Raw genomic sequence first — 25,499 nt, 5'->3', positions numbered from 1 at the left:
AGAACTGAATGGCCAAACTATAAGAAAATATAGGGGAAAAATCCTTGATATCAACCTTAGAAAAAAAATTTTTTTGGCTATGACACCAGAAACACAAGCAACAAAAGGAGAAATTAATTAAGTGGGACTGCATCAAACTAAAAATCTTGTGCATAATGAAGGAAACCATCAACAAAATTAAAAGCAACTCATGGAATATATTTGCAAATCATATTCTAATATGATAAAGAGTTAATATCCAAAATATATAAAGAACTCATACAACTGACTAGCAAACAAACAAAAACAGACAAGCAAAAATCCAATTTAAAAATGGATAGAGGAACTGTACAGACACTTTTCCAAAGAAGACATAAAGATGGCCAACAGACACATGAAAAGATGCTAAACATCACTAATCATCAGGGAAATGCAAATCAAAATCACAATGAGATCTCATCTCACACCAATCAGAATGGCTCGTACCAAAAAGACAAGAAGTAAGTCTTGGCAAGGGTGTAAAAAATAGCGAACCCTTGTGCACTGTTGGTAAGCAAGTAAATTGGTGTTGTTATTAGAAAACAATAGAGAGGTTCCTAAAAATTTTAAATAGAGCTACCATGTAACTGAGCAATCCAACTTCTGGATATATATCCAAAAGAAATAAAAACATACCAAAAGATATATCTGTCCTCCCATGTTCATTTAGCCTTATTCACAACAGCCAGGATATGGAAACAATCTAGGTCTCTGTCAATGGATGAATGGATAAAGAAGATGGATCTATACAGACAATGGAATATTGTTTGGCCATAGGAGAGAAGAAAATTTTGCCATTTGCAACCATATGGATGAACCTTGAATGCATTATGCTAAGTAAAACAAATCAGACAGAAACATACAAATACTATATGATATCGCTTATATATTGCATCTAAAAAAGCCAAAGTCATAGAAACAGAAAAGAATTTGGTGGTTGCCAGGGGATGGGTGAAATGGGTAGATATTGATCAAACTATACAAACTTCCAGTTATAAGATGATTGTAGTTGATAAACTGTTGATTGTAGTTGATAAACTGTATCATATACCTAAAAGTTACTAAGAGAATAGATTTTAAATATTCCCACCATAACAAAGAATGGCAATTGTGTGACATGATGGAACTGTTAGCTAAGTCTATGGAGTGATCATTCCAATATATGTAAGTGTAGCAAATCAATATAGTTGTATACCTTAAACTTACCAACATTTTTTGCCAATTATATTTCAATAAAACTGTAAAAATTGACATTAAAATAAGAAATTAAAAATCATCAAGGCTAAAGATAAAGAATGCCTTCCAAATGGCCAACAGATACATGAGAAAATGTTCAACATCATTCATCATCAGAGAAATACAAATCAAAACTGATTTGAGCTGCCACCTTATACTGGTCAGAGTGGCTAAAATTAATAACTCAGGAAATAACAGATGTTGGTGAGGATGCAGAGAAAGGGGAACCCTCTTAGACTATTGGTAGGAATGCAGACTGGTACAGCCACTCTGGAAAACAGTATGGAGATTCCTCAAAAATTTCAAAATAGAGCTACTCTACAACCCACAATCGCACTACTAGGTATTTATCCAAAGGATACAAACAGTGATTCAAAGGGGTACATGTACCCCAAGGTTTATAGCAGCAATGTCCACAATAGCCAAAATATGGAAAGAGCTCAGATGTCCATCAACAGATTATTGGATAAAGATGTGGTATACATATAGATTGGATAAAGATGTGGTATACATATACCACATCTTTAGGTATACATATACCACATCTTTATCTGATATATATACCGTGTGTGTGTGTGTATGTATATATATGTGCATATACATATATAGGAATATTACTCAGCCATCATAAAGAATGAAATCTTGCCATTTGCAATGTTGTGATGGAACTAAAGGGTATTATGCTCAGTGAAATAAACCAGTTGGAGAAAAACAAATGCCATATGGTTTCACTCATATGTGGAATTTAAGAAATAAAACAGATAAATATAGGGAAGGAAAGGAAAAATAAAATAAGATGAAATCAGAGAGGGAGGCAAACCATGAGAGTCTCTTCACTCTATGAAACAAACTGAGGGTTGCTGGAAAGGAGGTGAGTGGAGGAAGGGGTGATTGGGTGATGGCCATTAAGGAGGGCACTTGATGTAATGAGAACTGGGTGTTATATGCAACTGGTGAATCACTAAATTCTACCCCTGAAATTAATAATAAAGTATTTTTAACTAAATTGAATTTAAATAAAATAATTTGATTTATTTTTGTTACTTTTTGGTTCCTACAATTGATTCATAAATATTACTTTAAAATGTTAGGAGGCACAGACGAGGAATAACAATGATAGTCACCTATACTTGGAAGCAATCATGTTAACACTTAAGCTACAGCCACACAGACACAATAGGTAAAAATTGTTCTTCAAAAAAACATATTACAAATGGCTTTCTATGTTAACAAATATTTACAAGATAATTTTTAGTGGATACTTCATAATCCATTGTATAGACACAGTCTTTTTGGATATTTAGGTCCTTTCCAAGTTTTTACAATAATTAACTTCCTCTTATGTCCATCAGTGAACTTAGCTTATGTCTATGAGTCAGAAGATGATATCAAGTTTTACCTCTTTTCTACTTTTCTACTATTTTACATAATAAGACATTAATATTTCTTATAGAATTTCTCTCATATGAAACTTGAGACTGACAATTTCCACAGGATTATTGTGAGGCTGAAACATGTATTACTCAAAAATGCTTTGAGAAATTAAAAGATGTTTTCAAATGCTAATTTCCTGACTAAATTACATTTTATATTAACAGGTTTAAAACCTCAAAAAGGGTTTTGGATTCACTGGAATCTAAAAGAGCTCACCACAACAACCATTCATGGTACTAAGAAAGCACCTTCAACATCTGTAAAGGACAGGATTAAAAAGAGTCAGACACGTATAACAGCTGGTAAGTAAGTTTATTGTTAACTGAGAGATGAAATAGCCAAATCAAGTATATTAAGTTATGAATTTATCATAATTTTCTAATGATTAGTTCTTTGGAGGGTCTTGAAATAACATTTGATTTGTAGATTGATGTTATAATAGTTTGAATATTGCTTCACATTGCTTCACAATTTAGTTTTTCATTATAAAAGTGGCATGTGCTTAAATGTCCTCCCATTTGCCTGTTATATTTTTATATTGATCTCTATCCTACAGTCTCATCAGTTCTAATAGCCTTTTTATAGATTTCTTAGGGTTTTCTGCATGTAAAATCATGTCATCTGATATTAAAGAACATTTTACTTCTTCATTTCCAATCTATATGCCTTGTCTATTTTACACGCCTATGACTAGGACCTCTAAGAAAATGTTAACTAAAAACAGTGAGAGTGGACATCCTTGCCTCATCCCTGACCTTAGAGGGGAAATATTACATTATTTGCCTTTAAATAGATTTGGTCTGCCAAATAGATGCCTTTTGTCAGGTTGAGGTAGTTTCATTCTCTTCTTGGCTTGCTAAGAATTTTTTTTTAATGCATGGATAGATGTAGGATCTTAACAAATGCTTTTTAGTATCTATTGGGATGAACTTTTTTGTTTGTTTCAGTCTTATAATATAGTGAATTACAGGGATTGATTATTGAAAGTTAACCCAACCCTGCATCTCTGGTATAAAACCCATTTGGCTATTGTGTATTAACTTATTCATGTACTACTGGACTTAATGTGATAAAATTTTGTTTTATTTTCTTGTACTATCCTGTCTCATTTTAGTAATAAGCATTATGTTCCATCCTCTTCTCTTTATAAAAAGAGATGGTGTAAAATTGGTATTCATTCTTCTTCCCATATATGGGAGAATTCACTAATGAAGCCATCAAGGAAGACCTAGAATTTTTTTCTGTGGGAAGGTTCCTAACAATAAATTCAGTTTCTCTAATAGGTGTAGGGCTATTCAGTTATCAGTTACTTCTTAAATGAACTTGGTTGTTTTGTGTGATTTTTTATTTTATTCCTTTAAATATTTTTGAGTTTTTTTCTGGTATGCAATCCAGTTACTTAGAAATACTTTGATCCATTTGAGCTTTCCTTTCAAGTTTTATTTGGTAGAACCAGCAACGTCTTTTGTTTAGGCCTAACTTGTTTCACCTGATGAGGCAATACCCTTCTCAGTATTTTAACCCTTGCTCTGTATAGAAGGTTTCCCATCCAAGTGGCTAGAATATGAGCTTTGTGTGAGCCTCAAGCAGTGTTCTGCCTGCTCCTCCCTGTGGGTGGCTCTTTACCAACTTCAGGCAAAGATTCAAGAATAACCCTCTGAGGATCTTTAGAATGCTCTCTTGTGTGCATCTGTCTCCTTATTATGCTGACCTATGAACTGTAGCTTGCCAACACCTTCCTGAATGCTAAATTTTACTTTCTCAACTCAGTGAGACTAGTGGATTCTGTTTGGATTCCCACTCCTCCGTATGTTTCTCTTTTCTTGGGGATTACTGACCTGTGCTGTCTAACACACAAAAACCATTTTTTCATATATTTTGTCCAAATTTTTATGTGTTTAAGAAAGAAGAGTAAACTCGGGCCTTATTACTCCATAATAACTAGAAGTGGAAGCAATTATATGTATTTTTTAAAAGATTAAGAGAAGACTTAAAATAGTCTTCTATATTCATTCTTCCTGGCACTTCATTCCTTGCTATAAATTTGAGTTCCTTGTGTTATTTCCCTTCAGCCTGAGCAAGTGCCTTTTGGCAGTTCTCATAGTTCAATTCTTCTAGCAATGAGTTTCCTTGTTTACTTATCTAAAAACAGTGTTCATTTTGCCTCTATTTCTGAAGGATATTTTTGCTGGGTATAGAGTTCTGGATTCGTTTTTCTTTTACCTTTTAGCAACATATTGTTCCATTGTGTTCTGGTTTCTATTATTTCTAGTGGAAAGTCAGACATTATTCTTACTATTATTTCACCATGTCTAGGGTCAGAAACTTCTCCTGTCAAGGGCCAAAGAAGTCAATATTTTAGGTTTGGTTAGAAACATATCAGGTATTTTTCTTTACAACTTTTTAAAAATATAAAACCCTTCTTTAGGTTCCAAGCGATATGAAAAATAGGCCATGGACTGGATTGGACCTGCAGGGTGTAGTTTGTTGATTCCTACTCCACTCAATATGCGTTTTTTCTTCTATCTACTGTTAAGATTTTTCTTTTTGTTCTTAGTGTCCAGAAATTTGTCCATGATGTGCTGACATACTGTTCTTTGTCTTCATCCTACTTGGCCTCATTAATTTTCTTAAAATTGTGATTGATGTTTCTCACCAAATTTGGAAAATTTTTTGCCATTATTTTTCAAGTAAATTCTGTTCTATTTCTCTTCTCTGGGATTCCAGTTTACCATACCATATATTATATTACTTAACGTTGTCCACAGTTCACTAGGACTGTGTCATTTTTTTTAACCTTTCTCTCTAAGTTTTATAGATTTTGTATTTCCATTTATTTTATTTTAAGTTCACTGACTCTTGTATGGTCTATGATCTACTCTTAATCCCAATAAATGAATATTTAATTTCATATATTGTACTTTTCAGTTAAGGATTCCTATTTAGTCCATTTTTTAGTAGTTTCTGTTTCTCTTCTGAGTTTCTCTTCATTATGACCATATTTTCTTCTAAGTCCTCAAACATATTTAAAGTAATTGCTTTTAAGCTCTTGGCTGGTAATACCAATATTTGGATAAGTATGAGATTGATTTCTATGACCATCTTTTTCTTGACTGAATCACAGTTTCTTGTCTCTTTTCATGTCTAGTAATTTTTTATGTAATCTTGGGATTTTAAATGAAACTTTGAGGATATTCTGCATTTTGTTAACCTCCACTAAACAATCTTAATTTTGTTCAAGTAAGTTACTTTGGCTGTATTCAAAGTCCAAATGCTTTGTGTTCTGTGATGGTCAGCCACTTAAATCTCTACTTGGAACTTTTAGCCATCCAGCTATTCCTTTCTACCCATCCCTCTAAAGTTCCCTCTTTCTACCCTGAGTAATTCAGACATCACCCAAAGGTTTGGAGAGAGCTTATAATATTTAGATTCTGTGTTTCCCCTTCTGCAGCCCCTTTTTTCCCAGGATTTCTAGAACTACCTCATTTTTCAGCCCTCTGCCAGTCCCAAATACCGTTCTCTGACTCATTAAACCAATAATATTTCCACTTTATGTTTGAATTTCATTCATTTACATACTATGATGACTAACTAGTACCATCAGCCAAAAAGCTACTACTGCCTGAACACAAATTGCATGCACTAGATTTTCCCTCTTATAAGGCTCAGCTCCCCTTCAATTTCTATCTACTCTTAGTCATTCTCTGGTATCTCCAAATTGTTGTGTTTTTAAAAAATATTTTCAAGTATTTATAACTTTTATCTTTGGGAAAGTCAGATTGATGTAAGTTAAACATTTTACTTAAATATTAACTTTATTTTATAATTTAAATATCAAATTTTTAAGTCACTTTTTCCCCTAAAGACTGTGTGTTGCTTCATTATCTTCTATTAATTAGGCTAGTAGAGAAGTCTAAAGACAACTATTTTATTTTTTCTTTACAGGTAATTTATGGATTTTTTTTTTTTTTTACTTTTCTGTTTAGTTGTTTCCAAGATTTTTTAAATTGTCTTTAAAATTGGAGAATGTCACTGGAATGTGTCTTGATATTAATGACAATCTTCCTAGATTTTTCCTAGTGATAATTTAATTATAATTCTTGCATTTCCCTAAGCTCCATTGAGACCTCGTAAAGGTCTTAGCCAAATATTTCAAGTGAGACAGAAACTTACATGGCCAGAATGATGAGGGAGGGAGAGCACCTCTGTTTCAGACATTTAAACAAAAAATTTCGTTCTATCATTGGAGAGTATCCTCCTAACACTGAGGAAAAAAATCTCTAGAGAAAGGTTTTCACATGGTATGCTATAACAGATGAACTGCTGTGGCATAAAAACTGAATTATATAGGGATCAATGAAAAAAAATAAGAAAAACGCCACTGAAGTTTGTTCACTTGGTAAATGTTGTGTAAACCAAGAACAATTTTCTATTACAGAGTTAAAACTGAAAGGGCCCTGGAAGTTAAGCTGAAAGCACAAAGTCAAGTCCCTAGGAAAGACCACAATTTTGTATATCATGTCTTACCCTTTTCAGGTGATTACCAGGCTAGCAGGTGCTCCGGCCTGCAGAGGTAAAATGACTTTGAGTAAAGCTTCTCATCAGTTTCCCAGTTGAATGTCTCATTTCAGTGCAACTTGTGCTTTTATTTTTTTTCCCCATTTTTAAATTTATTTAAATTTTAGTTAGTTAACATATAGAGCAATATTGGTTTCTGGACTAGAATTCAGTGACTCATCACTTACATAAAACACCCAGTGCTCGTCACAATAAGTGCCCCCCTTTAAAAACCATCACCCATCTAGCCCATCCTCCACCCACCTCTCTCTTGTTCTCTATCATTAAGAGTCTCTTATGGTTTGTTTTCCTCTCTTTTTTTTCCCCCTTCCCGTATGTAATCTGTTTTCTTTCTTAAATTCCACGTATATATGAGATCATATGGTATTTGTCTTTCTCTAACTGACTTATTTCACTTAGCATAATATACTCTACCTCCGTTGACATCATTGCAAATGACAAGATTTCATTCTTTTTGATAGCTGAGTAACATTCCATTTTATGTACATATATTTTTTTTCACATCTTCTTTATCCACTTATCGGTTGATGGACATTTACGCTCTCTCCATAGTTTGGCTGTTGTTGATAATGGTGCTATAAACATCAGGGTATAAGTACCCCTTTGAATCTTCAGTTTGTATTATTATCTCCTTTGGATATATACCTGGTGATGTAACTGCTGGATTAAAGGGTAGTTCTATATTTAACCTTTTGGGGACCTCCATACTGTTCTCCAGAGTGGGTACACCAGTTTGTATTCCCACCAACAGTGTCCTCACCCTCACCAACACCTGTTGTTTTTGTGTTATTAATTTTAGCCATTCTGACAGGTATGAGGTGGTTTCTCATCATGGGTTTGATTTTAATTTCCCCGATGATAAATGATGGTGAGCGTCTTTTCCTGTATTTGTAAGCCATCTGAATGTTTTCTTTGGAATACATCTTAAGCTTCTGCCAGTGGAGATGTGGATCTTTCAAGACCTCCTCCCATGTACTTTCCCTTCATGTGATAAAGTATTTTCAAAGACTTCTACAAATTTGGTTTTATTTCATAGGCTTCAGATATAATACCAGTTTATAAAACTGTGTTCTGGTGCTGATGCAGATTTTCCTATTTATGTTTCATAGTAAGTTAACTGAGCATTGGGAGATAGACTAAAGTAGCTGTGTTTATCTCACCATCTTATGTAGAAGTCTCCTCATAGATGTGTTTTTATTACTGTATTTTAGGTAAGCATGCAGAACAGTAAAGAACATTTCCCACATGTAATAAATATTTGTATTTTTCCATATTTGCCTTATAAGCCTTTTATTTACAGAGTGTTTTTTTGGGTATCATTTCTAAATCTATCTCCCCCTTTCCAAAGGTAATGACTATACTGAAATTTGTGGGCATCCACTCTGTCTATAATATGTAATATTGTTTTTATGTTCTTTACATAAACAAAATACATGAAACCATTTTGCATTTCAAAAATTAACAACAATCAACATTCAATAATTTAAAATAATAAGTATTAGCCAATTTTTTTGACCGTAAAGAAAACATAGTCAAGTTACTCGATAGACAGTCAAGAAGGTTTTTTTCTCTTTTTCTAGGAAATACTGTTTGTGAGCTTTTATTTCAATAATGTTTATTCCAAACATCCCTTATTTATATGTTGCTTCATGATAATCCTTGGTTTTTCAGAAGTTATTATTTCAGTATCCATGTATTACAATCTAATATGAAGATTCTGGGTGGTGAATTAAAATGCTTGAGTTTTTAAACTGTATTTTAATTACCATTTTCACCTGAAATAAACATAAATATTATATTTGATTCAAACACACTTAATTTTAATAACAGGAAATCTTGATAAAATGTATCATTATTTTACTTACCCCTAAATATTTGAAAAATACTTTTTATATTTGATTCTAAAATGAGTAGATTTTTCTATTTCTGGATGAGATCTTTTAAGTTTGGGAGAGCAGATTAGGGGTTTATGGGTGTTTCCTTTCATATACTGCTCAAAATTAAAATTTAATAATTTATCTTAAACATACAAATCTTCAATTTGAAGTATATACTTCATAATGTCTATTAACTTTTTCTATAGAGCCTTATTAGTAATATTCTTATGTAGCAGTTCACTTTTATTATCCCTTATAAAGTAAGAAAACTGAAGCATAAGAAATTAAGTAATAACTTATCCAAGGTCACATAACTGGTAAGTAGTGGAATATGAATTCATGTCCAGGAAATTCTGGCCTTAGAGTCTGAACTCATAGCCAACTCACATGCTTCCTCTTAGTCATTTAATTTTACAAGCTTAGAAGTACATTAAGGCTTAAAATTGTCATCATAGGATAAGAGTTCAACTTATAAGAGTGGTCATAGCCTTAATCCTTCATTCGTGACTAATGTGAATGAGTTTTTAGATCCTTTCTTGGGATCAAATTTTAATACATGAGAAGGAAGGAGGGAGATATATTACTAGAAGGGTCAGAAAAGGAACAGAAGACTGGGGGGGAAATTTCACTTATTTCCAAACTTTGTATATGGATTCCTCTAGAAATAGCAGTGGTTTGGGGAATTAGGAACCCACATTCTGGGGCCAAAGTAGTCCGGAAGTGCAATGACACCAAAGGGTTGGAATTTCTAATCTTCTGAAAGTAACTGAGCCTCCACTGGGAAAGCACAGGTCTGCTATGCACCAGTGTTTTTGGCAGGGAAACTAAAAGGGCGATTGTACCATTTCAAAAAGTCAAGAATTCCATAAAGAGGGTTTTGGGTTTGGTTTGGTTTGGTTTTTACGAAATAGTTTTTTCTCTAAATTTCTACTTAGGTTGTGACTACTAGGAAATCTATGTATTTATTTGAACTTTGAGGCTTTTATATTTTTCTACGCCCCTAGCCTGCCTTTAAAGGTATCTTGCTGAGTTTTTATTTTAGCTAGTGATCAACGAGTACCTCTCCTCCACATAGTGTTTCAGAGATCCAGGCTGTTTCTGCCTTCTGGGGTCACCAGCCTATAGAATTGGATAGCCATTAGAATTAATCTGCACTAGGAGAATATAAGAGAAGTATTAAAAGTCTTGGCTAAAGTTTTAAATTTCCAGTTATAAAATGAATACCTCATGGGACTATAATGTGTAGCATAGTGAGTTAGTTAATAATACTATATTACATATTTGAAAGTAGGTTGGAGAGTGGATCTTGAAAATTCTCATTGCAAGAAAAAAATTTGGCAACAATATATAGTCATGGACATGAACTGACTTACTGTGGTGATCATCTTGCAGTGTATACATATAACAAATCATTATATTGTACACTTGAAATTAATATGTGATGTTAATTATACCTCACTTTTAAAAAGTCTAGGCTCAGAAGTTACCCACATCACTTTCAATCAGATGCCATTAGTGAGGACAAGCCATAGCTGTATTTAGATGTAAGGAGGGCTAGAAAATAAAAGCTGTGGCTGGGAAGGGGCTACATAGTGACAATTCAGTACTATGGAAAGGGGAGCCACACATTTTGAAATAAAGAGTAGTGTAGTAATCCTTATGTATAGAATGCTTTTGCTGTGACCAATAATAAAGTGGGTATTAAGGAGGGCATGTATTGCATGGAGCACTGGGTGTGATGCATAAACAATGAATTCTGAAACACTGAAAAGAAATTTTAAAAAAATAAAAACAAAAAAATTTATGTATCAACGAAAAATTTTGGAGAATGTACTTCTATCACCACAATATTGACAGTTTTTCAATACTTAAAGTCTGCCTAATAAGTCAGTGGTGATATCAATAAATGTTATTTTTTGATATCATATAAAGAAATGTGTTAACATTTAGAAGATCTGCATAACTCACAGAACCAGTATTTTTCAAATGATCAGTACATTGTATTTTTTAAAATAATACATGGATTTTTAAAATGTGATTTTAGATTCCACATTGCAACCTACCATTAAGAAGTTACAACCTGTCAAGTTTTGGTGTACTATCAAAGAATATTCACAATTATATGAGAAGGCAACTCAAATTCTCATTTTTCCAATATATGTGTGATACCAGATTTTCTTCATATATATCAATATACAAATATATTCTTTAAAAATGTACCACAACAAAACAAATGCAGAAGTAAATATTGGAATGCTGTCTTCTACTAAGGCAGATGTTAAAGAGATTTTTAAAATGTGAAATAATGTTATTCTTCTCAAAACTTTTCTTGAAAATAGTTTTTTTCCCAAGAAAAAAATAAGATGTGATATATGTGCATACACACACAATGGAATATTACTCAGCTGTTAAAAAAGAATGAAATCTTGCCCTTTGCAATTACATGGATGGAACTAGAGAGTATAATACTAAGTGAAATAAGTCAGTCAGAGAAAGACAAATACAATATGATTTCACTCATATGAGGAATTTAAGAAACAAAACAAACAAACAAAGGGGATAAAAAAGGAGAAAGCAAACCAGGAAACAGACTCTTAATTATAGAGAAAAACTGATGGCTACCAAAGGGGAGGTGGGTGGAGGGATGGGTGAAATAGGATGGGGATTAAGGAGGTCGTTTGTGATGAGCACCAGGTGATGTATTGAAGTGTTGAATCACTCTATCGTGTACCTGACACTAATACTACATTAGGTTAACTAACTGGAATTTAAATCAAAAATTTTTAAAAATAGCTAGCTTTTCTATAAAGATACTATTTATTTTAATAAGAAATGAGTTTATTACTATTATTTTTAATGAACAAATATGCAAGATTTCTCAGTTTTAATTTCTATTATTGGGAATACTAATAGATACAGAGTCCATTAAACAAAAGTTCTTTGGTATCTTCAGTTATTCTTAAGAGTATAAAAGAGCCCTGAGACCAAAGAGCTTGAGGGCTACTGCCCTACAGGAAATCACTGTGAAGGCTTGCTCCATGGCATTGGAGAGCTATTATATCCTGCTTGTTGTTTTACAGTTTCTGTGTTACTTATCCCCATGCTGGACTCCGCAATCATTATGGAGAATCCCCTAAACATAAGACTCAGATAATTTATTTACTAGGCCATAGTATGTTTCGATTTGGAAAATTTTCTGCAGTTACTAATATTTCTTCAGTGCTGATGTATTTAATTTGCACATTAAAGACTTGAATTCTTTGATCATGTTACATAACCTTTCCACATTAAAAAACTGACATGATTAGGTTAGATTATTTCTATATTCCCCCTCTCTAGCATTTTATTATGTTATTACTTTTATTCTTAAATACTGAATAAGCTTCCTAAGTTGCTGTTGACTGTTGAGGTAGAATTAGCAACAGAGAGTGGTGACTTAGATTTATTATTTTAGAACTCTTCCCCCTCTATAGTTGTGTGCATGTCCATGTGTGTTTGTGTGTATCTCGTGTGTGTGCCTTGTGTGTATAAATGTTTTTATCTGTGTGCTAGAGGGATGCTAAGGCAGGTGAAGGGCAGAATTGGGGTAAAACATGAGTGGATGTATATATGCATGTGTGCATATGTATGACTTTCAGGAAATAAAATAACCTATGCTCCGTGTATAATGCTGTCTTAGAATTGCTTCTTCTAATCCAAAATGTATTTAAACCATAATTTCTCCTTAACATTTGGGATATTTATTATCATGTGGGCTTAACTTTTCTCCAAAATTTTAAACTAAAAAAAGTTCTGTTTTTGTTTTTAACAAAGTAGACAGCAGATAGTTAAAATTTGCCTTCCAAACTAAATGGCATATCTCCCTTTTTAGGACTGGAATGTAAGCAGTTATAGAATTTCAGTATCTGGAATGACTCAGGATTTACAAGCCAGCTCCCTTTAACCAGTGTATTGTTAGATTATTTACAAGACTAAAGTTTTAATCTTTACTTCTCTTATTGTGGAACACCATATAACCTTTTAAACTCAGATGAAGATCATTTTTGAAGAACTATTTTTATACCTCTCCTCTAGTTTCTAAACCCAAATTTTTTCTTTATCTGGACTTGAAAATTAAGAAGTTAAAATACTTCATGATTTTTTATAAACTGTAGTTTAAACTATATGCAGTAACATATCCTTATATTCAGTTAATATGTAACTTTTAAGTACCTATGTGTGTCATTATACTTAGTGCTGTGGGAGATAAGAAATAGAAAAGAAACATAGTTACTAGTATACTAGTAACTAGTTACTTCATATACAAGTACTAGTGATATTTAGCAAGTGATATGTTCCAGAAACAGTAATAGCCCAATGAACAATAGCCCAATACCTACTTCAACTTTAATTTGTACCTCTGTCAATTTGCTACCTCTTCACTGTCAGCAATGCTTAGGGACAATAAAAAAGAACCCTTAAAACTTGGAAATAAAGTAGCTTTCTGAGAATTAAACCAGTGAAATCTCAACATTGTGCTTTTCATTATACGATATTGAAAGAAAACCAAGGAATTTGCATGGCTAAAGGGAGAGGAAACCTCAAGACACTAAGATGGACAGAGATATAAACTCTCAGTGTGTAATTTGATAAGTTGTATTATTGTATTGTCATTGGTTGTATTCATACTATGTGGAGAAAGACTATATGAACAAAAGTGGGATAAACAACATGTGGCACAAAATAGATAATAGTCTGAAGAATCGGAAACCGCAGTGTTTTTACAGAACTATCCAGATTTGACCGTTGTGAATTCAATTTTTATAATAATTTGGTTAATATATCTTTCAAAACCATTTTACCTCCCTTTGCTTTGATGCCATGTTACCAAGCAACTTTAACCCACTGAGCCACCCAGTTGCCCCGACCAAGCAACTTTCTAAATACTAATTTAGCTTTTAAGATTATCTTCCATGGTCTGTCACAGGGTGACTGGCAAATGCCTCCCCCAGATACATTAATTTGTTGGTTGGTAGTAGTTATCAGAGGTGCAGAATAGCATGAAAAAAAAAAGTGGATTCTTATTGTATTATGAAATGCATTAACATTCTTTATTGAGAGACATGAAAAAGCCATGCTAAGATGAAGTGAATAACAAGGATTTGAATTCTTCTGAGAGATTTAGTCACTGATTTGAACAAAACAAGGTGGTATGTTTCTATGCATTTGTAACAATTACATTTGTATCTTCCTTAAATATTGGAATCATGCTTTGTAGTTATACACGCTCATTATTCTGTCACTGAATTAGAATTGGTTTAACTGTTTATTTAGTGACTATTTACTGAGTGCTTACTCTATGCCAGAGGCTTTCAAAGGTGCTTGGGATATATAAGTGAACAAAAACCTAAGATCGTTTTCCTTATAAAACTTATGGGTTGGTGAGGAGAGACAGACCATGGGATAAACACAGTGGACTAAGGAAACTATAAAGTCTGTGTTGAGCAGTGAGAAGATTGAACAGGTAAGGTAGAGCTAATTGTTTAATGGCTTTGGATGATATTTTAAATAATTTAAATCCAATAGGCAATATAGAACATGGATTCTTCCTCTGGCAACTGACATAGTCAAAGTAGTATTTTAGGAAGATTAGGAATTAGGTAGCATCTGAGATGGGGAAGAACTTGAGACAGAAGAATGATTAAGGAACTATTGCTTAACTCTAGACATGAGGTCATGAGGTTGTAGAAGGACCAAGAAAGAGATACATCTAAAGATGTTGAAAAAGAAGTTGCCTGGGTTTTGGTGAAGTAGAGACAAGAATAAAAGCTGACTAAATTTTGAGTATAAATATTAGAATGTTTATCTACTTCCACGCACTGTTGGTTGGAGTATGTATTTGGAAAAAGCTTTCTGAAAATCAGTTTTTCAATTTGCATTCTTACATGATTTTTTTTGGTCTAATAATTTTATTTCTTGTAATAATCTTAAGAAAATAATCGGGGTGCATTGTGGCTCAGTCAGTTACATGTCTGCTGTCTGCTCGGGTCATGGTCCCAGAGTCCTGGGATTGAGTTCTGCATCGGGCTCTCTGCTCAGCAAGGAGTCTGTTAGTCCCTCCCCCTCTGCCTCTCCCTCGCCCCCATTTCTGTGTGCACGCTCTCTCTCTCTCTCTCTCTCACTTGCTCAATTTCTCTCAAATAAAGTCTTTGAAAAAAGAATATAATCAGAAATAGAAAGTGTATAACAAGGAGATTTCATATTTCTGTTAGTGGAAAGTTGAAACAACCAAAATAACCAATGATAGATCAATTAATTAAGGAGAAGTAAAATAGAGGTCTTCTCATTTATCTAGACTGTCAGATCCATGAATTGATTGATTAATAGAAAAATTTTGTTAAATTGATATATGCATGCCTTCAATCTTTTTTTTTTTTTTTACTTCAGACATAACAATGTGCATTCATTTATCAGATTTTATGTGGGGCTATGAACTCTGAGTATGATTCTAATAATTATCATGCCCACTAAATATTGCCTACAGTGTACAGAGAATTCAATGATAATCGTCCAAGGAATCTGCATGCATAATTCTGGATTGTTATTATTTTTCCCTGTTGTCTTGCCCACACCTAATTTAACATCTAAGTTTTTAATCACTGACTTTTTCCATTGCCACTCCATAGGCAACTCTAAAAACTTTGATTTCTGTCTTGAGTAATATGGGAAACAATTGTAGCTTTGAACAGAGGAATTGCATAATCTGAAATACAATTTAACAGAATCACTGTGGCTGCTCTGTTTGAAAAAGGACTATGGTGTATGTGGGGGTACCCTTTGCATAGTTTATACCTCATAATTGTCTGAATGCAAAGACAATTGTAGCTCTCTTTCTAGTGTTTGCATTTCCTTTTAGCCTCAACCATGAGTAGCAAAGATGTAAAGGCATCTAGGAAAACCAGGGATCCAAGAAGCACTGTAGACTTTGAAATCATATTGGAAAATATGGAATTAAGATGGGAAGCAAAATAAGGCTTTTCAGAGTGTTTAAGGAAGAAACAAAAATTAAGAACCAGGTATAGATCCTAAAGGGATTTCCTTTCTCACTCCCACCCCCACCCCCCATTTGGCCAATTGGTTCTCAAATGCATAGGTACCTTAGAATCTCCTGGGGAGCTTTAAAAATATCACTGCCTGTGTCCCATCCCAGATATACGGATGCAATTGACCTGGGCTGGGGGCTAAGCCTCATTTTCTCAAAAAAAAAAAACAACCAAAAAACAAACCCAGGTGATTCCAATATGCATCTAGCATTAAAATTGATTGTTTTTCAAGTCTTTTTAGGTCTTATCCTCACATGGTCATGTGCAACTTGTGATTGATTGCCTCTGCCATCTAGAATAAGACTCTCTACGGCTCAAGAAGGTTTCAGCTAGTATATATGATTTTACTCTCTTGAGGTAGGGAAGTGGAAGGGAGGATTATCATCAGATTGGGTCTGAAGGCTGGGTTATATCCTTCATATAGAGGCAAAGTGATACTGTTAGTTTTCCAGCTATATTAGGAGTTCTAAAGAGGCACAACTCAAGCTAATAGGCAGTCTAAACTGTGGTTCCAACCTTTTCTCAATTACCTTTGCAAGAATGGGCTATACAGTATCCCTCAGGAAGTATCAAGAATGTTGCCACAGAGAATGCTTATTTTTCTCTGCTGAATGGCTCACCAAGAAAAGCTGTGAATTATTCTTATTAGTCCCTAAAGAATCCTGTCTTATGGCAGTGACCTTAAAAAATCCCACTTATTATTTGTGTTAGGCAGCTTTTAAGATGGTATCTGATGATCCCTGCTTTTTGGTATTTATGTCTGTGTAATTTCCTTACCTTGTATAGGCAGAAGTAATGGGATATCACTCTCAAGATTAGGTTCTAAAAATACTGTGGCTTCCATTTGGGGCATTCTGTCTGGTTCCTTGCTGTGTAGGAAACAAACTGCCATGGTTTAAATAGTGCTATAGAGAGGCTCATGTGATAAGAAAGTGATATTTTGAGCCAACAACCAGTGAGGACCCAAGGTGAATCCCTTTCTAAGCTAAGCATTGAAATAATGGATGTCCATAGCCCTGGCCAACACCTTGATTGTAGCTTTATGAGAGATTCTAACTAGAGAGTACTGGCCAACCCATGTCCAGGTTCCTGACCACGTAAAACATGAGACAATAAATGTCTCAATTTGCTGTTTTAAGTCATTAAGTGTTAAGATAATTTGTTAAATAACAGTCTATAACTAACACATGGCTGGATTTGTCAAGAAGAAAGTCCTGCCATCTGTAAGCTAAATATTATTATTTATCTCATATTTCAGTTGTTGTAAGTTCTGGTGATAGGAAAGAAAACAAGTTTGTATAGATTCTCATAATTTCAATGATGAGGATGTGGAAACTGGAACCACATAATTATCAGGAAGTAAAAGGAACATGTAAGAAGAAAGGTACTCAGGGGAGAGTAAATACAGGGATTTGGGGGAAGAGAGTTGGACTTTATTATTTTTTTATTATTTTCTTTTATTATTTTTATTTCTTTTATTATTTTTTGCTTCCTGCCAAGTCTCCTCAGCCTAAGAGAAGTGCATTTTGTTAACAAATCATTCGAAGTTAGAGGATGAGTGGAAGTAAATGTGGCCTGAAGGAACATCAACCTTATTGAAAGCAGCAGCTTTATTGAATAAATACAGAAGTCGAACAAAGAGTAGCCTGACAACAATGCTGAAACAGTTATAAATTTTAATGAACTATTTCATATTAAGATGCACATGAAGAACTCAAATCATAGAGACCAATTAAGAGATATTCTCTGAAATCTGTTTCAGAGTGACCATAGAAATAGTCACAGCTAATGATCATCTGATACCCACAAGTCAGTTGCAGTGGCCTGTATCTGTTCTGATAGATAAGTGGCATATTCTAATTGACCTGTAACCATTCATACTGGTCATTAAATATTTTTAATATCATTCCTATTCATAGTAAACTTTAGATAAAGTTTTTATTTTCTTTGGCCATGTGTCATCTATGTATAAAGTTGGATAATAAACAGTATGGATCTCCTGTGTCTTATTCATGTCCAGGTATATGGCAATAGGGTAGTGATGTAAATGAAACTGCATGATAAACCTTGTAAATCTTTCTGATGTATCACTTTTGTTTATTGGTATAAATTTTATATTAGTGCAAACACATATATTATGAAATAAAATACAAAAATCACATGAGTTTTAAGAGAAAAAAGATTTTCAAGAAATTTTGTGTGCCACCTTTACATTATTCCCTAGACCCTCATTCTTTACTTCTACTATTATTGTTATTTCAGTAGACAATTTTGAGAGACACTGATTTAGTGCATTTGTGGTTATAGAATTGCTTTTCCTACAGTTGGTCTTGTAGTCCATCTGTATGTTCTTTGTAATGCCAGAGAACCCGAGGAGCAAACTCTAAGAGATAGAAACTAAGAATTTATCTCCAGCATTTCTTCTCTCTTATCATTAGGTCAATTTATAGCCAACTCAAAGGCTGATAATTTATACTATGGCTTTTTTTTTAACAAAAAAAATGTTTTAGTTCACTAATTGCATTGAAAATATCTTTTCATTACTTCTTTTGTTAACAGTTTATATTCTTTCATTTAATTTTTTCCTTCCTTGTTGGAATCCTATGAATTTAACCAATTTTCCCTTTCAAGGAACATTTTAGAAAAGATTACTCCATTTATATGGACATTTTGCTTACTGTTCCCCATTTGTAAATAAAGGGGCACATGGAAGAGTAGAATAGGAAACAGGATTAGAAATTGTATCATCTCTAATGGACATTGGGGAGGGTATGGGCTATGATGAGTGCTGTGAAATGTGTAAACCTGACGATTCACAGACCTGTACCCCTGGGGATAAAAATACATTATATGTTTATTAAAATAAAAAAATTAAAAAAAATAAAAGGCAGATCGTCAGACTAAATAAAAAAGCAACATACAAAAAAAAAAAGAAATTGTATCATCTTTTTCCTCCTCTTGAGTCAAATCATCACAGCATAGACTAATTATTGTATATGAAGTGAATTGCCAAAACATACATTGCCTTTGCATACAAACATAAATATCATATCTCAATAAAAAAAGAAATTGTTTTGAGAGAGAGAGCAAACATGAGGGGGTGGTGGCCGGGGCAAAGGGAGACAGAAAATCTTAAACAGGTTCCACACCCAGCATGGAGCCTGATGTGTGGCTCCAAACCAACCCTGAGATCATGACCCAAGCCCAAATCAAGAGTTGGACACAACCAACTGACCCACCCAGGCACTCCTCAATAGAATTTTTTTTAAAGAAGGAAACTACTAGCTAATAATCCTAATAATCTAAGGGTATGAAATACATGCTAAATGACCTAGACTTTTGTGACCTCTTTGTACCTAACCAGCTACTATGGATGTATCACAATCTCAGTTTCCTGGTCTACAGATGAATACAAGAGACAGTTTTAAGATTCTGGAATTCTAAATGTATGTAACTAGTACTGATTTTATTTTCTAAAATTTGCATGATAAATTTTTAAAAGAAGAGAAGATAAAAAATGAATTAGAAGTGTTTCTAGAAACACTACCAGATTGGATTTACTGCTAAATTTGGTGTGCTTAAATATTGATTTTATATTATATATATATATATATATATATAGTCTCTGTTCAAATTTTATATCATCATGTTTTGCCCTAACTTTTAAAAATGAAGAAAGATTAGTCTTAGTCTGAATTTTCTTTAATAGTCAAACATTGAATGAATTCATATAAAAATTGATTATGGTTAGACACTCTGCTAAGCACTAAGGAAACACGTAGTTTCTCCTCTGCCCTTGTTATTTTCACAAGACCTCAGCCATAGAAACCTGATCTAGGAACCTAGCCTAGCAAGGCCTATGAATCAGAGAGCAGTTCAGAATATCAATCATAGCATGTCCCAGAGTATATCTGAGGAAGGGCAGTTCTTTCTAGCTTCCTGCCACTTGGACATATAGGTGAACAGCAAGAAGATCAAATGAATCTGTTGTTCCTGTTGTTTTAGCCTTTTTATGTAACTTTTGCCTATAAATGTATTAGTCAATAATATTTATATAAAATGAAGAGACTTGATGAGGAATATTTTGAAATTAAAGCACAATGATAAGCATTCCAATAGTATCTAAATTTAATTTAGATAAATGTTGACCTCCAATTGGTGAACACATAAAGTGCTACCAAATCTGCCAATCAAAGAATTATGAAGTGGAATTTATCTTTATCTTACAAATAAGCCTACTACCTGTAGCCTCACCTCAAGCTTTCATGATATTCAGGTCCTCAAATCCCTAATTGTATGTTCTGTTTTGGGCATTATGCTCTTGCCATCAGTCAGGAAAAGGACTTTCCATGTGGCAATATTTTGAATGGCATAAATTTCTAGACATTAGAAAATTACTAACTCTTAAGTATGCAAATTTTAAAAGTATGGCACTTTTCTACTCATGAACTCAAGTATATTCTAACTTTAAAATCCTTTAAGTTCTTGTATCTTCAGTGATTTTACTTATATGATCCAATCTAATTGACAACAATATGTAGCCAAATATATTTCACATTTTTTTATTGTTCCTGTGCAACATCTATTGTAAGAATTGCTGCAGGCTGTCATTTTTGTCTGCCATCCAGGATTTGCTGGCCCACGTGCTACGTACTAGACTCGGTGTTGGTCATGAGGTCAACTTGCAGTTGAGCCAGACGGTTTTGTTATTGCTTTAGAATTAAAAGCATATGAAACAGATACAGCTTATTAAGGTTTTTTTTATAAATAACATAAACTTAAATAACAAAACAATAAAGTTCAAATACAACTTAAAATAGAGTTTAATGCTATAACCACAGAGAAAAAGCACGATTACTTATGGGAAGAACATTATTAAAAGTCATATTCCCAAATATGAATTATACAAAAGATTATGTTACTTGAAAAAAACTTAAAGATTTCTCAATTTTACTTTTAGGGATTATAAGATGTTATTTTGTGCCAAGTGAGATGAAATACAGTATTGTCATCATTATTGCTATTTTATATACAAGATTTTTGAAAACATCCTTTAAGCCATTATCCTTTCAGTTTGAGCAGCATTGGGAATTTTCTTCTTGTTAATAGGTACAAGCATTTTCTAATATTTTACTTTTGTAAAACTACCTATTTGATTCCATTCCATACTAGAATCCTGAGAATATTCTTTCTTTTCTGATTAGAATTTAAGTGGATTATAATTTTTCACTAAAAAAAACTTTCAAATACTGCTCATCTTCCATAGTTTGTATTGGCTTGATTATCTGACAAATCATTCCAGCAGCCTTTAGGTCTGACATATCTTTTATAACATCATCTGCATTATTATTATTATAGCAGCCATTTTATAAGCAGATAGGAATATTTAAATAATCATTACCAGATAATCAAATCTAACATACTCTTAAGGGTAAATTAATTTAAGAAAAAACATTACTATTACTAACATCATGATTGTACAACCAGTTTTACAATTTTTTACAACTTTTAGTTACTAAATCTGATTTTTGTGTATATTTTTTTCAAATCTTTCTTTAATGCAGTCTCTTAAAATAAACATACATGCGCAAGTCCAGCTTGATCAGTTTCTCAGTAGTTTTCCAGCCTTTCTTGGTTACTTAAAAAAAAAGAAAGAAAGAAAGAAAGAAAAGAAAAGAAAAGAAAAGAAAAGAAAAGAGAAAAAGAAAGAAAACAGTCCACTTAAAGAAATCTCCCTGCTGGAACTGGTTTCTTATATACCATATATGATTATGTTATTGCCATAGGAAGAAAGTGGGCTGTTTTTTGTTCTTTCTTCGTTTTTTTCCCCCTTACAGGAACCCCCTTTTGATTTAAAGCAACAAACATTTCTCCTCCGCTGTGTGTCCATTTAGCTGATGCATATGTGTTGTAATGGTTTTCCAGAATTAATTCTTTGAAGTTGCAATCTTCATTGCATTCTTTCTGTTAAAACAACAAACAACATTATCCAGATTATTTTAGAGGGACTCAAGTAGTAAGCAGTAATATTTAGTAAAATTAAATCATATATGACCTTTTCTTTTTTTTAGTGGACCTACTGCAGTTTGTTAGATATAAATTAGCATTTGCAAAAAAATAGACATCTTAAAATTTTTTAAAAAGACAAAATGACACATATTTAGTTATGCAACATATTTTCAAATGTCTATCTTTTGGGCCATTGGTTACTACTAATCTTTAGTGTTAGGAGCTATTTCACTCTAAGTAGCTGCTCTCATATTACCATGCCCAAATCACTCATTCCCTAACTGATGAGACTTGATATGATTGGCAGAGCATATGCCTCCCTCAATCAAAGGACATATTTCACGCCTTTCTTCATTTACTACTATACTGCCTGCAATTGTGACAGAAAATTAAGTTTATTTGTTCATTCATCCAACTATTCATTCATTCAGTCATTCATTCAGTTAAACCTCTATTACTATATAATAAGCCTGTGCCAGTTAATCATGATTGCTGGGCTGTGGGAATACAAATGAAAGTCAATTATATTTTTTTATGGTGGGATGAACTGTTACATATTTCACATTGTAATAAAGTGGGAACAACATGAATGCTCACAGTTCAAAGCCCATGATTGTGAGATTGATGTTGATAAACAAAGTCTGAATATTTTTCCCAAGAATTTTCATGTCAGCAATGTACAGATTGGGTGAACTTTAACTAAAGAGCTTTAATATTCTCATAATGAAATTTTATATTTTAAGTATCTAAAGTGCACATGCAATTTCAGAGATGGAAGTATCCTGGGAGGTCAGTTAATCCAACTCATTTCACAAATGAAGACATCCAAGCCTGGAGAGCTTAATCAATTTGTCCAAGGTCCTGCAAAAACTGTTTCTCTCAATGCTTGAATAGAAAGTGTTTTAATGAAATCATTAAATTATATAATTGGAAAGAAATTAGTTTCACCTTTTCTTTTCAGAAAGGCAAGATGTTTTGTTTGGGGAACCTGGGTAGCTCAGTTGGTTAAAAGTAAAACTCTTGGATTAGGCTCAGGTCATGATCTCAAGGTCATGGGATCAGGCCCATACTGGGCTCTGTGCTCGGTGTGGAGCCTGTGCTTAGGATTCTCTCTCTCCCACTCCCTCTGCCTTTCCCTTGCCTCCTCTCTCTCTCTTTCTCTTTCTGTCCCTCTCTAAAAAAAAAAAAGAAAGAAAGAAAGAAAAGAAGAGGAAAGGCAAGATATTTTGACAAAAATAAGTTCAAAAAATTAAGTCTAAACTATCAATTATCAATACCTTTGCATAGAGTTTTCCTTCCTTATTCATTGCAAGATAATATTCACTTTCTACCCCTTTGATTGCCACAATTCCAACTGCCACTGTCCTGATTTCCATGATATCTGCAAGAGATCACAGAAAGATAAGTCAGTTATTCACTCAGCTTTGCAGATTATCCAAGAATGGCCATTTGTTCTTATCCTTTTTTCAGTTAGAAGTTATTAAAATTATGAATCTGATTATTAACTCAGACTGAAGCCACCTACCCATAACACACAAATACCAGAGTAGTCCTTATTAAATATGGAAGTGCAAACTATTGATTTTTTTAATAGAAAAAGATACCTGGATTCAAAGAAATAGGTAAATATTTAAATTCAGCTTTTCCTTCCCTAGAATTACATTTCTAATTTACTATAATAATCATCATGATAACAGCTAATGTTTATTGATCTTATACCACATTCTCAGAATTTTTCCAAGGCTTCTATATATTAACTCACCTTCTTATCACCAAGGCTATGAAATAAGTACTCTAGTTATTCCAGTTTTATAGATCAAGAGGCCCACACATAGAGAAGTTTAATTTGCCCAAATTCTCTCAACTGGTAAATGGCAGAAGTGAAATTTGAACCCAGACAATCTGGCTCTTAATCATTATATAATACTATGAAAGTATATAATAAGCTAACATCTTTACTTTTCTCTTAAACTTTATGTTAAAAATCATTGCTAACAGAAAATCCCTTGAATTTACTGAAATTGAATAAAATTCATTTAAAGCAATTTTAAATGATGGTAATAGAACCTACCGCCTTGAAAAAGATTAAACATTTTAAACTGATATTGAGTTTTTTGATATATGAAAAGACAATTTAAAACCAAATTATGGAGGTACCTTTGTGGCTCAGTCAGTTAGGCATACCAACTCTTGGTTTCAGCTCAGGTCATGATTTCATGGGTCATGTGATAGAACCCCAGGGTGAGGCTCCACACTCAGCATGGAATCTGCTTGAGATTCTCTCTCTCCACCCCTCCCCCCCTGCTCTGCATGTGCTGTTTCTCTCTCTCAAATAAACAAATAAAATCTTTAAAAAAATAAAAAAATAAAACCAAATTATGAATCCTGCTCATATGATATTGTATAACTTTATACCTTTCTAATTTTTAATCTTTGTTGAAATTGTTTTTATAAAACATGGTTACCATAAGAATACTAACCTATTATTTATAACCTATTATTGTTTATTATGTATCTTTTCCTTAAGTACTATATTTTAATGACTCACATAAATACAGTAAAATCTCAAGAAATTTTTAAAAACATTTAAAAGTATTTAAAACATTTAAATGTAGGAATTAAAAGTTTAGTGAACCTTTTTAAATAACTGCTATTAATTATACTTTGAACATGAAGGTGCAGCCATGAGACATTCTCTTTCCTGTGCCTAACATAATGCAAAAAAAAAATTCCAAGTGAAAATTATCTGCATAAAATCAAGTCTCCAAAAGCTGTTTTCCAAAATATTTACTGAATTAAAGGAAAATCTGATTTTTTTATTCATGGGTTTGCTTCATCCTCTTATTTATTCTTTTTGCTTTAGTTTTCCTATCTGGAGAATAAAATTGAAACCCACTTCATCAGGATTAATATAGCCTGCTAATTTTTGTCATCTGTTTCACATATATGCTGCATACAGAGGCCCTCTAGCCAGAGGTCATCCAGTTGAGAGTTCTAGAGCTGCTCATAAAAACTGAGGTCTATGAAGGAAATGCAAAAGAATGAATATTAATCTTTTTAAGTATTTATGAAGTATTGTCAGAATGTATAGAACCCTAGTGTAATTTGAGGACACAAATTAAGGAAAATGGCTCTAATTTCTGAACTTCAGAAGTTAATATCAAGTATAAATAGCAAACATATCTTAATTAAAAGGAAAGAAAACCTTTTGATTCTGTTTGTATTTGAAAAATGTGGAGCATTAGAATTAGTTTTAATGATGAAA

General features: G+C 33.0%; 2 protein-coding genes across 4 annotated transcripts in view; one reads left to right on the top strand and one right to left on the bottom strand.

Annotated features, from left to right (window-relative positions):
- Positions 1-25,499, top strand: part of FAM227B (family with sequence similarity 227 member B) — a gene marked incomplete at both ends in the record, with an annotated part of 175,659 nt that overhangs the window by 36,196 nt on the left and 113,964 nt on the right. Inside the window, one exon of the mRNA XM_080808525.1 lies at positions 2,853-2,990. Coding sequence (XP_080664651.1) covers positions 2,853-2,990 — 138 coding nt within the window. The remainder of the gene's footprint in view (positions 1-2,852; positions 2,991-25,499) is intronic.
- The window catches only part of FGF7 (fibroblast growth factor 7), a 50,458-nt gene continuing 45,721 nt past the window's right edge, over positions 20,763-25,499 (bottom strand). For all 3 annotated transcript variants that reach the window (XM_080808526.1, XM_080808527.1, XM_080808528.1), the window contains exons 3-4: positions 23,512-23,615; positions 20,763-22,189 (exon numbers count right to left, since the gene is read on the bottom strand). In XM_080808526.1, coding sequence (XP_080664652.1) covers positions 21,995-22,189; positions 23,512-23,615 — 299 coding nt within the window. In that variant the 3' untranslated portion in view covers positions 20,763-21,994. The remainder of the gene's footprint in view (positions 22,190-23,511; positions 23,616-25,499) is intronic.

Source organism: Martes martes, assembly GCF_963455335.1.
Source record: "Martes martes genome assembly, chromosome: 7".
In the NCBI taxonomy this organism is placed as follows: Eukaryota; Metazoa; Chordata; class Mammalia; order Carnivora; family Mustelidae; genus Martes; species Martes martes.
This window is presented reverse-complemented; position numbering and strand designations above follow the sequence as displayed.